Below are 16,891 nucleotides of genomic sequence, written 5' to 3'. Positions count from 1 at the left end.
ATCCTGACTGTTTGCATCAGTCTGCCACAACAACTTGAATGTGCAGGAACATAAGAAAATGCAGAGAGTCTCTATGACACAAGGCATCCCTCCCTACCATCAGTAGGAGGCACTGCCTCAATAAGGCAACATCAATCATTAAAGACCCTCACTATCTGGGCCATGTCATTTTCTTGCAGTCACTTTTGGCAAGAGCTACAGTAGCCTAAAGTCCCATAACACTAGGTTAAGAAGAGCTGCTTTCCTTCAAACAACCTGCACACCCCAAATCACTACCTCAGTATGACCACTTTGCACTAAAATTATTTGTTTTCTTTGAACTGTATTTTCTAGGGAGCCATGGGATCCAAGGGGACATTGCTTTGTGGACCCAGAACAGGTTTACCCACAGTAGGCAAAGAGTGGTTGTAGATGGGTCACATTCTGCATGGAGGTTGGTTACCAGTGGAGTGACTCAAGGATCTGTTCTGGGACCCTTACTCTTCGTGATTTTTATAAATTACTTGGATGAGGTGCGTTAGTAAGTTTGCTGATGACACAAAGGTTGGAGATGTTGTGGGTAGTGTGGAGGGCTGTCAGAGATTACAGCAGGACATTGATAGGATGCAAAACTGGGCTGAGAAGTGGCAGATGGAGTTCAACCTAGATAAGTGTGAGGTGGCTCATTTTGGTAGGTCAAATATGATGGCAAAATATAGTATTAATGATAAGACTCTTGGCAGTGTGGAGGATCAGAGGGATCTTGGGGTCCGAGTCTATAGGACACTCAAAGCAGCTGTGCAGGTTGATTCTGTGGTTAAGACGGCGTACAGTGTATTGGCCTTCATCAATCGTGGATTTGAATTTAGGAGCTGAGAGGTAATGTTGCAGCTATATAGGACCCTGGTCAGACCCCACTTGGAGTACTGTGCTCAGTTCTGGTCACCTCACTACAGGAAGGATGTGGAAGCCATAGAAAGGGTGCAGAGGAGATTTACAAGGATGTTGCCTGGATTGGGGAGCATGCCTTATGAGAATAGGTGAACTTGGCCTTTTCTCCTTGGAGCGGCGGAGGATGAGAGGTGACCTGATAGTGATGTACAAGATGATAAGAGGTATTGATCATGTAGATAGTCAGAGGCTTTATCCCAGGGCTGAAATGGTTGCCACAAGAAGTCACAGATTTAAGGTGCTGGGGAATAAGTACAGAGATGTCATGGGTAAGTTTTTTACTCAGAGTGATGAGTGCATGGAATGGGCTGCCGGCAACAGTGGTGGGGACGGATATGATAGGGTCTTTCACAAGACTTGGATAGGTACATGGAGCTTAGAAAAATAGAGGGCTATCGGTAAGCCTAGTAACTTCTAAGGGTAGGGACATGTTCGGCACAACTTTGTGGGCCGAAGGGCCTGTATTGCGCTGCTTGTTCTCTTTGTTTTTATATTTTAAAATAGTTTTTTCCTAGCAAATGTAATGCAGCCTGTCTGTGAAGCAGCTGTAAGATTTTTGCCATTGCACCTGTGCACACATGTACGTGAGTAGATGATAATAAATTTGACTTTGACTTTAAAATGTTTGCATTTTCACATTGCTTTTCACCTGTTTCAGGCAGGTGAGTTTTTCACCCATCTCCAAACATTTTAAATGTAGCATTGGATATGTATGCCATCGGTTGCCAGGAGTCCTAGCAATTACGCTGTCCTTTCCTCCCTTGCTGAATTCAAATTCCTGATGGTTCAAATTTAAAAATTCAAAATAAATTTATTATCAAAGTTCGTGTATGTCACCATGGTTCCTTAAGGTTGTTTTAGCCAGGAGTTAAATGCTCCTAATGGGATGCGACTCAAATAGCCTCTGACAACCAAATCCAACTCCTAGCTTGCACGTGTGGCTTAGCTACTAAGCCTGGCAGAACATTTTCTACCGAAAGGACAAGGGGCAAAGGTGGACTACTAGTGCCTTAAAACCAGTCGCTTCAGGCATATGGGGTTCATCAGTTGGCAGCTCATCTAGGAGAAGGAAAACTCTGATCTCAAACCACCGCTGTCTTGCAGCTATACCCACTCATGGGGAGGGTTTTGGGAGTAAACCCTGAAGGGAAAATCTGGAGCTGGAGTCCGTAAGACAGTCCTATGTTGAGTTCAATGCTGACTGGCAACTCCTGTGATGCTGCTGCCAAACAGTATCGGTCCCTGCCTTTCCTTTGGGTTTATCAGACGTGTAGAGAGGGAGAGTTTGCTCCATGGACAACAGCTTGCTCTCCATATTGTACTGCCCTGGCTTGTATATCTAGACATCTAGGACACAACATCCATGGTTGATCTTGACCGATGGAGGCCTCAGATATGTCACATACAACCCTGAGATTCATTTTCCTTCAGGCATACTCAATAAATCTATAATAGAAAAATAACCATAATAGAATCAATGAAAGACCACACCAAAAGAGCATTCAACCAGTGTGAAAAAGACAATAAATTGGGCAAGTATTAAAATAAATGGGAGTAATAATGATAAATAAATATTCAATAGATATTGAGAAACTGAGAAAGTGAGTCCATTGGTTGTGAGAACATTTCAATGATGGGGCAAGTGATGTTATCCCCTTTGGTTCAAGAGCCTGATGGTTGGAGAGCAGTAACTGTTCCTGACCCAGGTGGTGTGAGTACTGAACCTCCAGTACCTTCTTCCTGATGGCAGCAGTGAGAATAGAGCATGGCCTGGATGGTGGAGTTCCTTGATGATGGATGTTGCTTCCCTCTGACAACGCTCTGTATACAAGTGCTCAATGGTGCAGAGGGCTTTACACTGATGGACTGGGCTATATCCACGAGTTTTTGTAGAACTTCCTGTTCCAAGGGCTACCATTAAGGTTTGAAATTGGTGTCCCGAGTATTGGAGAAAAATACCAATAATCTGTCCTATTCAGGACTTTACAGCATTGGCATATTTTCTGAAGTATGAATGTTATTTTAATTTCCCACACAATTGTAATGATAAGCTTTCCAGTTGACAAGTAAGCTTAAAGAGAGCTTAGAAAACAGAACATCAGAAAGCCCAAATCCATAACTTGAATACACTTCACAGAAAAGAACTGAAGAACAGAAACATACCTATTGATTTGTTCCTCCTGCTGCATATCCACACATTCACATGTGCAGAGTTTCAGTTTTACTCATACCCTTTCCAAGATCCACTGCTTCAGGCCAGTAACCCTCCTGCCTCTATTGTTAGGATTGATGTAATGTGTTTGCAATGCTTTAACTTTAATGTTGATACAGCAATTCCATTTTCCTCTGTTCAATGACATCATGTACTTTCATTTTAGTGGATCAGTAATTCTGTATGTCCTTCTATTGGCATCTTCACTAAGGTTCCACAGTACTTCCTTTTTTTATTTTCCGATGTTTAACTGACAAATGTTGCTAAGATTATTAAATCATTTTCAGAACAATGAAATTCATCAACAAGAGTGCTTTGGTGACATCAACACAGACTGTGGTGGTTGAGCTCTGAAGGTCATATCCGTCGAATTACGAGAGAGCAAACACAAGGGAGGAGCTCATCCCTGCCCTACTCTTTGTTGCAGAACCATTTACTGTGGCTTTTCCTTTAGCACTTCACAAATCAACCTTTCATCTCAGTTTCTGAGATGCCAGTTTAGACGTATCATGGAACCCAATGGGGCAACAGCAACATCCATATTCCACCCCTCCCCACCCCGCCCCATAACTTGCAGGTTCCCCTGCACAAACCAGGCCATTCTGACTTGAAAGTATAATTCTGAGTCCGTCCTCTGTAGCATTTTGGGAGTACCTTCCTCAGATAATTCTTTACTACCTTTGCAAAAATATTCTGAACAGACAATTACTGGCATACTCTTATTGCTCTGTCCCTGTTACTGATAACAAGGCATTTTGGAAGCTTATAAGATCACAAGTTACAAAACAGGTCAACTTTTATAAAGCAACACACGCAAAATGCTGGAGAAACTCAACAGGTCAGACAGCATCAATGGGAATTAATAAACAGTCAATGTTTTGGACTGGAAAGGAAGGGGGAAAGACAGAAGAAGAAAATGTTGAGGGGAGAGGAAGGAGACAAGCTGGAAGGAGATAAGTGATGCCAGATGGGTGGGAAAGGTCAAGGGCTAGAGAAGAGGGAATCTGATAAGAGGGGACAGTGGACCACAGGAGAAAGTGAAGGTGAAAGAGGCCCAGGGAAAAGTAATAGGTAGGTGAGAAGTGAAAGGTCAGAGAGGGGAATGGGGCGGGGGGGGTGGGGGAGGGATTGGTGGAAAGATTTATTCACCAGAGTCAGTAACAGATATTTATGCCAGCAGGTTGGAAGCTACCCAGATGGAATACAGGTTGTTGCTCCTCCACATTGAGGGTGACCTCATCTTGGCACAGGGAATGGGAATTGAAATTAAAATGTTTGGCCACTGGGAAGTTCCTCTTGTGGCAGATGGAGTGGAGGTGTTCGACAAAGTGGACCCCAATTTACAATGGGTCTCACCAATGCAAAGGAGGCCACAATCAGGAGTACCAGACACAATAGATGGCCTCAGCAGATTTGCAGGTGAAGTGTTGCCTCATCTGGGAGGACTGTTTGGGGCCCTGAATGGAGGTGAGGGCGGAAGTGTATGGGCAGGTGTAGCACTTAAGTCACTTTAAGGGAAAAGTGCAGGGAGGGAGATTAGTGGGGAGGGACAAATGGAAAAGGGAATCGATCCCTGTGGAAAACGGAGAGAGGTGAAGAGGTAAAGATAGGTTTAATGGTGCAATCCCTTTGGAGATGGTGGAAGTTGCAGAGGATAAAGTGTTGGAGGCAGAGGCTGATGGGGTGGTAGGTAAGGACAAGAGGAATTCTATCACTGTTAAGGCAGCGGGAAGATGGGCTGAGCATGTTTGGCAAATGAAGGAGATGCAGGTAAGGGCAACATCAATATTAGAGGGAGGGAAACACCGTTCTTTGAAGGAGGACATACCTGATGATCTGGAATGGGAAGCTGTGTCTTGGAGACAGATGTGGTGGAGGCAAAGAAACTGAGAAAAGAGAGTAACTTTTGTAAATATAGTAGATTCTGGTTAATGGGATATCGGTTAATTGGGGCCACCGCTTATTTGGGACAACTCTTAAAGAACAAAAACAAATCAAGAAAATTGCTGAATTCCCTTAATCTATACGGGATGCTATAAAGCTTAATTGAGGCAGGAAACTGTTGCCAAACATATTTTAACTAGTATCAGTCAAGTGCATGTCGTGTGGCCATTACACGAAGCTTAGAGCAAACTGATTTTAAATAGCATGACTTGATAGTTTCTTTTCAAAAAGCAGCGATTTTTGTCACTGGTAGTCAGCGAGTAATAAACAGCAAGACATTTCGGAACTTTTGCTCACTGTAGTTTCAAGCAGTCAGGCTTGGAGATGCCAGAAACGGCTGGGAGTGAAAATTAAATGATTTCACTACTTCAACAAGTTAGAAGCTACAAAGAATTTGAAGGTATCGACAATCATCTCAAATGTTACAATGAAAATGTAGATTTAGAGAATGTAATCATCGAAAGCACTATTTGAAAGCAGTCCACTACTCTACACTAGGTGTCTTCACTGATATTGCTCATTTACAGTCAATCAAAAGAACATGTCTGTGTACACTGAATGAATCCTTCCTTCAATAACTATGAGGAACTAATATACAGTTTTATAGTACCGTAGTAGCTTTGCTTATATTCTAATTCATTCCGTATTTTATTTAAATACATAATTTGGTACTCAATTAAACAGCAGTTTGCTCTTTTTTATACCTTTTTAAGTATTTATATGAAAGTTTGGCTAATTGGGGCAGCCACTTAACAGGGCCAAAATATACTGGTCCTGGTGTGTCTCAGTTAACTGGAATCCACTGTATTTCTAGCCTTAGTAAGAAATAGGCAAATGTGATGGGGGGGGGGGGGGGATTGTTTGGTCCAGGTAAAGCAGCCAAATTTGGACTTCTGATGAAATTTAAAGTCATGCAAAAACTGCAGATAACATCATGAAATATATTAATGTTGTCTTTTAAGTGAATTTTGCATGAATCTTTTGGGGAGGGAGACAAACATTTTCATAGTGATGCATACATTTGCTAATGCTCACTTTCAGGTGTATTGGGGTTCTGGAATATTACCATGTGGCAGAAAATTCTTGTTCATACTTGGGCCATGGCATCTGTCATTCTCGGGCAAACTTACTGCCATGAAGTGGGATGGATGTGCCGACAAATAGACCAACAACTGGACACCCCCCAAGCCGAGGCTACACAACAAGCAGTAAGCCAGAGATTTGAGCCTCACTGGTTGTCACAGCCATCTTGCTGATGCATCTGTCTGTTTGTGCATTGTTCCAGCCCAGGAGCAAGGATCCCATGATCCAGGAGCCGGTTTCCAATGGAAGAATGCATCTGGTACAGTGGACAACTGAGCAGTGTGGAGGTGACAAGTAATGTCAGGACAGAAGAAGATCTCTTCCATTATTATTCATTCAGCTGCCAGTGTCTTTTGTGTTCCCACAAGAAACTCACATATCAGGATAAATTAATATGGGGCATATTTCCCCATCTATAAGATAATTCTGAAGTAAATAGGCAGTGGAGTGGCAATCAAGAAAAACAATTGGAATACTTTCCAGATCTACTTACTCTACACCAAAGATTGACTTTTTTTTTTAAAAAAAGCAGTAAGTAGCAGGTGTCAAAGCTTGCCCACTAACTACTCCACTCTCTGATACTGAATTGCAGAAAGTCTTCTGTGATGTACTCTAGGTTCTAAAGACTCCACATCTGGTTGGGTCAGTGACCAAGGATGTCTGAAAAATCACCATACTCAGTGTAGGTTTGGAAATGTGATATCTTTGAAGTTGTTCCCAAAGTATGCCCTTATTCTGATTTTGCATCCAAATAAATGGCAGGATGAGATGCAATTCCTTACAACCAAATGTTAATTGAACTGAACTTTTACTACACGTAACCATCAACTCTATGAAAGATGGAACACCATTTTAATAGTTAAGAAAACAATTCATAAACTAAGAAGTATACCTTTGAAGTAAAAATTAAAGTATCTTCAAACACAATGTATCATTTCTGTCTGACCTCTAATTAAGCTGGAAAATCTATGAATAAAATGCAATTGTTCTACTTCAGGTACTGAGCATAACTGAAACAAAGAACCTGTCAGCTTGACATCAGTGGAGGGAAAAAAAGACTGGATACTATTGACCCTAGCAAAAGGACTGCAGCAAGCAGATAGATCTGGAAATAATGTTGTTGCATTGGTACAATGTGTGCAGGAGCACTTCGGTTAAATTTCATAAAACGCTAATGATATGGGAGGTCACTGAACACAATTTTCACTTTCTTATCTTGTCAGCCAGGCCTTCCTGCTGTTCAGTTAATGACATTCTGTAATTTGACAACCAATTATGTTCAAACCTGTTTATTACTTTTAGATTTCTTACTGTCAGGTCACCAAGGATGATTGGGGGTTGGAAAGAGAGGAAATTCTCAAATAATGATTAAAAGTGACCATGAATCATTTTAAGAATGATGTAAGTGCCTCAACTTTCTTAGGCCCAAAAATCAATCGACCTTAGGGGAGCATAAAATGTGCAGCAGGAACAAAAGTGTGACCAAGCACTTGGCTTTGGAGCTGAGGACAAAATTCCCTGTTTAAGCAGGGTAAAAGTACAGCAGGATATTGTTAGTACTGGAAATTTTTTTTGCCATGAATTCAGGCACATCAATGGCAATAGGGTTTCGGAGCATCTGGAATGGACATCTGACAGCAAAATGAAAAGACATTGTTCTACAAGACTAGCAATCAGCAAATGTAAAAGAGAGTCATATTCTTCTTTCATCCTGCCATTAGCAAATGGGAAAGAGATTGCATATCGTGTCAAAAAACACAGTCCAAAGCCATATTGGTTAGTAGGTTAATTGGTCATTGTAAATTGTCTTGTTATTAGGCTAGGGCAGGGTTTCCCGACCTGTTTTTGTGCCAAGGATCCCTACAATTAACTGAGGGGTCCATGGACCCCTGGACTAGGGTTACCATGGTAGCATAGCAGGTAGCGTAATGTTATTACAGCTGGGGATGTCCTGGAGATTGGAGTTCAGTTCTGGCACTGTTACGTAAGGAGACTCTGTACGTCTTCCCTGTGGACTATGTGGGTTTTTCTCTGGGTCCCTCTGGGTTCCTCGCACAGTCCAAATTCTGCAGGGCAGGTTAATTGGTCATTGTAAATTGTCCTGTGTTTAGGTTTGGGTTAATTGGTTTTCTCAAGGGTTGCAAGGAATAGGAAGAGCTTACTCTGAGGAAGGGAGAAAGGAGGGGGGGGGGGGAGGAAGGAAGGAAGGAGGACTGGTGGAAAGGATGAAAATCAGAAGGCACAGATTTAACATGAGTGACAGAAGAGTTAATGCTCAGAAGAAGAAAATAATTTTTAAACAGCAAATGTCTAGCATCTGGAATTAAATGCCTTATAGGATGGTGGGGATCAATTGAGTTAAACCTTTTAAAATAACCTTTGATCTATATCTTTAAATGAAAAAAGGGTCTTGGCTTCAGAAAAAAGGTGTGGACATTGGAAATACAATAGTGCTCTTACAGAGGGCTGACATGGACATAGGGCTGAATTCCCCCCCTTCCATGTTGTCAACCTTCAATCTATGAAAACAGATTACCTAATGATGGTCACATTGTGCTTCACTGGTGCTTGCTACATGCAAATTATTTTCTATGTTTTCAACAACACCACAGTGACTAACATTCAAAAGACTTCTTTTTGTTTGTAAAGCATTTTGAAGTATCCCAAAGATGTAAAAGGCACATTTTAAGTATGTCAGTGTTTTAAGAACCTTTGTGTTCCTTGCGGTAAGGATACCAAGCCAGCTGGACAAAGTTTAGCCCAGTGGTCAGTGACTTAGGAATCAGCGAGGACTTCATTAAGTAAAACTTGCTATTGCACTCCTTCTGACCACTGTCGTTTGCAATTGTTATGAATGTGCAGCAACTCTGAGGGGCCGAAGGGTACAAAGTCGCCCCCTCCTTTTTGAGAATCGCAAGATCACTATTAATTCAGGTTTGGGACCCAGGAAATGAGAGAGAGACACGCAGAATCCACAAGGTTTGGAATGTGTCCTGGCCTCAGCGAAACAAAGCCTCTGATAACGGCCATTGTCTCTTGGAGACGGAATTATGTATTGAGTACTGTACTATTCATTGAAGCCCCTCAGGGGATGACCAGAGTGGGCTGGTTGAAGGATTGCATCATCCCAACCTGATTGACATTTGAGACCCCGTGAGTAAGGATAAAAGAGGGTCTGGGGAACAACCCCTTTAGACGCGCCAGGAGAAACGCTAGAAATCCCGTGACAGCGTTTAATAGCGACAGCCGGTGGGGGCTCGTGGTCGTCCTTCCCTTGCCTGGGTTGGCGGGCTCACCACGGAAGAACAGCTTTAGCTAAAGGAGAGGCCACAAGTGAACGGCCATGACAACGAGACTCCTGACGGATCGAAATCATAAAAGGAAAAGCCGGCAAGTTTTTCTCCCAAAACTCTCTCTATCTCCAACCATTGCAACCCAGCGGTCCCCAAAGGCTGCAGCCTGCATGAACTGAGTGAACTTTATATTTCCATCGGACAATACATTATCCCCTAGACAACGATAGAGCTTATTTCTTATTGATTATTATTATACCCACACTTTTAGATTTAGTATTAACGACGTATATTATCTGTATATTTGCATTGATATTATTTTTGTGTATTTTTACTAATAAATACTGTTAAAAATATTATCATCAGACTTCAATGGACCTCTCTATCTTTGCTGGTAAGTGACCCAGTTACGGGGTTCGTAACACAATCTCCCCAGGCATATCCCTCTACCCCTTTAGTGTTCACCTGAAGCTATATCTAATGCCACAGGTGGGCCAAAATTTGTACATACAGTGGAACAAGCAGCCTGTAGAGCTATGGCAGGCATTGGAAGCTTGCCCAGGTTATTTTCTTGAAGCCCAAGGGCCTACCATTGTGGGCACATGATGAAATACATCAGCTGTCTTCATGCCAAATTAGGTTGCCAATTTTCTAACCCATCAACATTTGGGATGATAAACATGATGGATTCATGCATGTGTGGATATGCCAGCCAATCAGATAAACACTGTTTACTATTTTGATGACTATTATATTAATGAAAGAACAAAGATTGAAGATGAAGATGTTGCATTCTTTCCCGAGTCCTTTTCATCTTAAATTGTCTAGCATCTGCTTTAAAATTAACTTGATAGAGATTAAAAGATTTAAAAACCTGATTGAAATACTTTCCCTTAGGGTGCTAAAATTAGCTAGAACTCCACATCCAGTTTGGCAGTCTCTGAAGAATAATAAATTGCCACCTACTTTCTCTCAACATAATGTCTCAACTGAAATCTGCCCTGTCTGATTGCATTAGCAACCTAAAGAGAGAACTGAGCATGCACCAGATGGAAAATTTACCATAGATGTGTAATAGGCATAATGCAATTTGATATGCCTGGGACCAGCCAGAGAGATCGATTAGTCCTTTGCAATCCTAAGTTCCTGACATCATCTGCATAAGAGAACCACTTAGAAAACTACCATGCTGTTTTCTGTATCTCAATTCGATGTAATAGTTTGCTAATTTGCATCAAATTTAGAAAGGTTGATGGAAAACATTGACAATGATTAAGCATGTTGCCCATAAGATGATGTATTTACTAAAGGGAAATATATAACGGAGGATGATTTTTCACCTTTCATTCATGGTTTGACCAACCCACATATCTGTCTGGAAAATTCAATACTCAAGTGGCTTCGTCATAAATTTTTAAAAATGCAATATAGTTCCACTAATTAAAACCTGGATTAAGTCAAATGAGTCAAAACAGGTCATGTGTGCTGGGAGAAAAATAGGCGTGATCCTGCATTTTCCTGAGTAGTGTCAGCAAGGCATGTTGCATTGGTCAGGAAATTTAGAGCTTCCACATCAACAGGAAGGTCTCGCGTTATTTGGTATTACTTGCTATTTCCTAGCTTTGCTCCTCAACACAGATAAAATCCCAACACTAATGGTGAGACGAGGCACATGGAGAGGACTAGCAGAAAAGAAAATTCTAGTCAGTTTTACATTCTATTGAACTATTTGAGATTAGATTAATGTATTTCATTTTTTTTCTAGTTTTTGAAACTGTTGGCTGTTAATTACTCTTGAAAGAATTGAAAACTCTGAAATTGCAGCAAAAGTGCTAGGTCATTCACAAACAATGAGGATCATTGAATCTGGTAAGCCTGAGGGTAAGTAGTTATTAAAGTCTCCTGGTGCGCAGGCTTCCCATTTAGAGATGTATAAGGTTACTGAGCGGGTTAGTTCTGACTTTATTCAGGAAATTACTTTTAGAAGACCAAGAATGTGTAACAATAAGAATGGTAGTGATGAAAGGTTAATGATAAAGGCGCTAGATTGAAAAAGGGCAAAAAAAAAAATTCAGATCCCAAATTAACTAGGCATGACATTCAAATGAGGTTGTAATTGTGCAGTGGAAAAGTAAGATGCAGATGATGCAAAGTTCAGCTCAGCAATTTTTTATTGGTGCCATGGATACTGACTTGGTAATTGATACACAGTTGCACAATGCTAATTTGATACGAGCATTATGAAATTGGGGCTCGGTGCTTCAAATGATGGCCTCCTTAACAGGCATTAAGCAACAGGAAGGACCCCCTCTCTGTTAACATTAACTAAAGTAATGATCATCCACTTGAACACTGGCAATTTTTTTTCTGCTGCCAAGATCCAAGACAATTCTTGAATTATTTTAAATCATTGAAGTATAAACGTGGGCATAAGACTCCAAATAGTGTGAACTACAGGAGTGCTGTAGGAATCACGGGTGCTTGGCTGGCATCACTAAATATCTTGAGGCTACTTTGCTTGCTTCTCCAGCTCTCATTCCCATCACCTTTTCAGCATGTGTTGAGAGGTCCTGCCAGAGATATTGGCTGTTTCTCTTCCTCCTCCACCAATGCCTGCAATGCACTATTGAAAACCTATGAAGACCTCTCTGCTCATGTGGCAATATACTTGCTTATCTTTTGCCTTAACTGAACTTCTAGAGTCATTGCCAGCATCGATTGAAGACATTGCAGACTTCCACTTTAAGGAATGCACACTAATCTTGGTTAGTAGAGGTTAGATCTAAATGATACAAGCCAATGCTGAAAATGCCTCACCATGCGAGGTGATAAAAACAGTGCAGTTAGCCAAAATCATTGTGAGTGGCTTAAACAGGTGCAATAAGATGGACATTTTAATTCTATACCAAGAAGTGAAAAGTAGCGTAAATGCACATTCATAAATTTGTGATATTGATAATATTCCTGCCATGTTTGCTAATTATACCATTTAAACAGTAATTGTAATTTGAAATTACATCACTGGCCCTTAAGTGACTTGGAATATCTTGAGGTTATGAAACAACTGATAATACATGTCAATGTGTCCTTCTGACATATATGGAAAGCTTATCAACTGGTTATTATAGTCGTCCCTTTTGTACAGGTCATACCTTCCCCCAGGAGAAATCCCAATGTTCCAGAAATATGAAACCCTGGCACCTGCACCAATTCCTCAGCCATTCATGTGGCAAATCATCCCATTCTAACCCTCACTGGTTCGTGGCATAGACAGCAATCCAGAGATTACGACCCCAGAGGTGCTGCTTTTCAGCTTTTTACCTAATTCTCTATATTCTGTCTTCAGGACTGCCTCCCTTTCCCTACCTGTGTCATTGGTACCAGTATGTTCCATGATTTCTGGCTGCTCACCTTCACACTTTAAAATGCTGTGGACACGATCCAAGACATCCCTGATCCTAGCACCTGGGAGGCAAAGTACTATCAGGGTGTCTCTTTCACACCCACAGAATCTCTTGTCTGGTCCTCTAACTATAGAATCCACTATCACTATTACACACCTCTTCCCCCCCCCCCCTTCCCTTCTGAGCCATAGAGAAAGACTCAGTACCACAGATCCGGTTGCGGCAGCTTCTACCACAGCACAATCATCCCATCCAACAGTATCCAAAGTGCTATACTCATTATTGGGGGGAATGGCTGCAGGGTTACTCTGCAATGGCTGCTTATGCCTTTTCCCCCTCCTGACAGTCACCCAGGTACCTGCCTCCTGTAACTTAGGGGTGCCAACCTCCCTGATTCTACCATCTCCTCATCCTTCCACATGAGCTGAATGTCATTGAGGTGCGGCTTCATTTCCCTCACAAGGTCTCCAAGGAGCGGCAGCTCAATGCACCATGAAGATGTAGTTATCAGGGAGTCTCGAGGTCTCTCAGTGTTTTTGCAACAATTACAGAAAGCATACCTCTAACTCTGGAGCCATTGTAACTGCTGTAGTCATGTAATAACAGACAAAGAAAGAGAAACAAAACAACTTACTATAAACTTACTTAAAATCGCTGCTTCTGCTTGCTCAGGCCTGTTCTCACCAAAGCTTTTTGAGCCAAAGTCTCCCACTCCAACAATGGCTGCTCCATTTGCACCACCTTTCTTTTATTGGCTCAAATAGAACTCCATCTCAACGGCTTTGATCTTTTTAAAAGGCTCCACCTTTCAACAATGTCTCTCTCTTGTTCTCTACTTCAAGTTATGATTAAAGATATTATAAGCAGAAGTTCTGATTCTCAGCTCTCCAAATTTGCTAAGTTTATCGCTTTAGGAATAAAAGTGATGCAGGGTTAACTGTTAAGAGTTAATAAATTTTTCCACATCAATGATATGTGTGTTAAATGAACTTCAGTGACAAGTCTTGGGGGAAAAAAAAGTGAATTCACTGTTCAGAACTGTTGAACAATAAATGGACATGGCAACCATTAAGAGACAAGCCAACCGAACAACTCCATTTACTATAAAATGGATAATCAGTTCCACAGCAGGACGTGGAAGCTGCGATTTTAAAATTCTGTCCCTCAATATGCTGGCAGATTAATCTTGAATCATTGCTGTTTAATTCCCATTAGGATCAAATGTAATGTGAAATTGAATATTTAGAGCAAAGTGTTTCTTTCAGTGATGCTGATTGCATTATTTACATGAATGACCTGGAGTGGGAACGAAATATAAAGTTTCCAAGTTTGTCAATGATACAAAAATAGCCAGAAGGACATGCTGTGATGAGAACATTGTGCAATGAGCGATAGATAGATTGAATGACTCGGTGAAATATCTCTGAAGGAAGTTTAATATGGGAATGTATGTCGTCAGGTACTCTGATAATAGGAATCAAAAAACAGGTTATTTTCTAAATGGAGAGAGACTGCAAATGAGCAAAATTCAGAGGAAGCAATACGTACAATGCTGAAAAAAAGAGAATGGGTCAGGCTGCATCTCTGAAAGGAAATGGTCACTCAATAATTCAGGTTGAAACCTTTCATTAGGACCGGAAAGAAAGTGTGGAGAAGCCGGAATAAAAAGATATGGGGTGGGAGATGGGGGAAGGGGTGAGCAAGAGATGGCAAGGGATCAGTGAACATGGGTGAGAGGAGGATGATAGGCAGGTGAGGGAAGGGGAGTGTGAGAAGCTGGGAGGTAATGGGGGAAGTGATACAGGACTGAAGAAGAGGATGGTGGGCCATGGAATAAGGGGAATGAGGTGAGGAGGAGAACTGAATGGAGAAATGTGTGGGCAATGGGCAGATGGAGTGGGAGAGAAAGATGAAAGAGAAGGGGCGAAGGGGACAGTGACCTTAAGGAAAAGAAAGGGGGTGGCAGGTGGGCGGAGAAGTGTAGTTACCAGAAATTAGAAAAATCTCTGCTTATTTCATCAGCTTGAGGATTACCAAAATGGAATATGAGATGCTGCTTCTCTAATCTGCACCTATTCTCATTCTAACAGTGGAGAACACCATGTTTAGACATGTCAGTGTGGGTGTGGAAAGTGGAATTGACTGCCCTTACTGTAAGGATAACATCAGCCTTTTTAAATTCTGGTGGAAAGCTTGGAGGTGGAAGATGTGTTGCATACCTAGAAAACTAATATGAGAGAGCATAGATAATAGGTTACAGGCAGTCCCTGGGTTACGAACGAGTTCCGTTCCTGAGTCTGTCTTTAAGTAGGATTTATATGTAAGTCGGAACAAGTACATCCAGTATTATTTAGCGTCAGTTAGTCAAACGTTTGCCTTAGTATATAGTATATATTTTACCTTTCTATGCATATAGAACATTTAAGAAACGTATGTACTCCAATAATTAAACCACTGCATTGCTTAGTAATAATTGTAGCTTTCATCGGGGCAGGGCCTTTCACATTCTCCATTATTCTCACTTTATCACTTATCCTTTAAAATTGTTCTGATCTTTGGCCGACTGTAGCCTAATGACTGATGATGTTTCGCCTCTTTCCAAATGCTTTATTATTTCTACTTTATTTTCAATCATGATCGCTTCCTGTCAACGGAACAGAAACACTGCGGGTGGTGGGTCCCGACCTCCGCCGGCTCCTGACCTCCGCTGGGTCCTAAGGACCACCACTCTGAATTCCCTGGGTTCTAAAGTCCACCACACTGAGACAGGTTAAATGGGACAAGTGGGGGCTGTGCTGGGTTTGGGTATTTGATCCTCCACAATATTCCACGTGGAAATTTAAACTGGAGGAGGCATTTTTTTTTTTAATGAGGTCGAGTTGCGAGCTTGACATCAACCCTGCACAGATGTTACGGGAGTCACTGGATCGACATCAACCTGGCACGGGAGTGGTCTGTCACTGGATCGAACTCGGGAACCTCCGTTCTCGAGCTCGGCGCTGATCTCACTGCGCCACCAGCCGACTGGAATGGGGGGGGGGGGGGCAGGGTCAGGGTGAATTTTGCTAAGAAAAATTTAAGCCAAATACAAAGTTACACACTCAACACAGCGTCAACTGCAATGACCTAAAATGGCGGACAACGCCACGATCCAACTTAAAATGGTGGACAGTGTCGTGATCCGACTTAAAATGGCAGACGGCGTTGAGATTTGACTTAAAATGATGGACGGTGTTCTCCTTCCTCGTTTCGTAAGTACGAGTTGTCCTTAAGTCAGACATTCGTAACTCGGGGACTACTGATTTTTACACATCAGTCACACCTGCTTATATATATTTCTGTTCATTTATATTAAGTACAACATACACCTTTTTTGATTATCACAACTAATCACAGAATAAACATAATGATTCATGATATCACTGTTTAGGGTGGATCATTACTGTGACAATATTGTAACAAAAAGTCTAAATTGACCTACCGACTGTTGAACTTCTCAGGATGTTTCTCCCGCATGATATGGAATCTGTGGGCTATTGAGGCATCCTGAAAGAAAATTAAGGGAGAAATTAAGCAATCATATTTTAGTTTAATTTATCTGAAATTTAATATTTTCAAAGCAAATTGGGCAGAATATAAAATGGGTTGTTGGTTTGTTATTGCCTACTTTGAGCTAACATGCAAAACAAATTGCTGTCCTGTATATATAATCTTTGAATGGCTCAGTAAACATCTGCGTAAATTAATGTTCCATCTTTGCACTTTGTTTAACCCAAGTATAAATGTAACAGCTCTGCCAGAGTTCCAGACACCAAGTTTGTACTCTTGCAATGGTGCAGTACGAATAGAAAAGACACAATTATTATATCCATTCCTTTCATAAGTATAGTATCATTGCAGAAAACTGAACTCTGTAGTTCAAAGACACAGGTTTCTTTTTCAAAGGTATTTTACCATTTGCATTCAGTTCATCTTCAAATAAAAGCTTGGGTGCTTTGCAGATATTACATCGAACATGGGGCACT

The 16,891-nt window shown here is 41.4% G+C and overlaps 1 protein-coding gene across 2 annotated transcripts in view; it reads right to left on the bottom strand.

Annotated features, from left to right (window-relative positions):
• The window catches only part of dgkb (diacylglycerol kinase, beta), a 768,700-nt gene that overhangs the window by 232,387 nt on the left and 519,422 nt on the right, over positions 1-16,891 (bottom strand). For both annotated transcript variants that reach the window (XM_073054135.1, XM_073054136.1), the window contains one exon: positions 16,348-16,412. In XM_073054135.1, the coding sequence (XP_072910236.1) occupies positions 16,348-16,412 (65 nt within the window). The remainder of the gene's footprint in view (positions 1-16,347; positions 16,413-16,891) is intronic.

This window comes from Hemitrygon akajei, chromosome 8 (genome assembly GCF_048418815.1).
Source record: "Hemitrygon akajei chromosome 8, sHemAka1.3, whole genome shotgun sequence".
In the NCBI taxonomy this organism is placed as follows: Eukaryota; Metazoa; Chordata; class Chondrichthyes; order Myliobatiformes; family Dasyatidae; genus Hemitrygon; species Hemitrygon akajei.
Note: the sequence above shows the minus strand (reverse complement) of the source record. Positions and strands in the feature narration are given on the sequence as shown.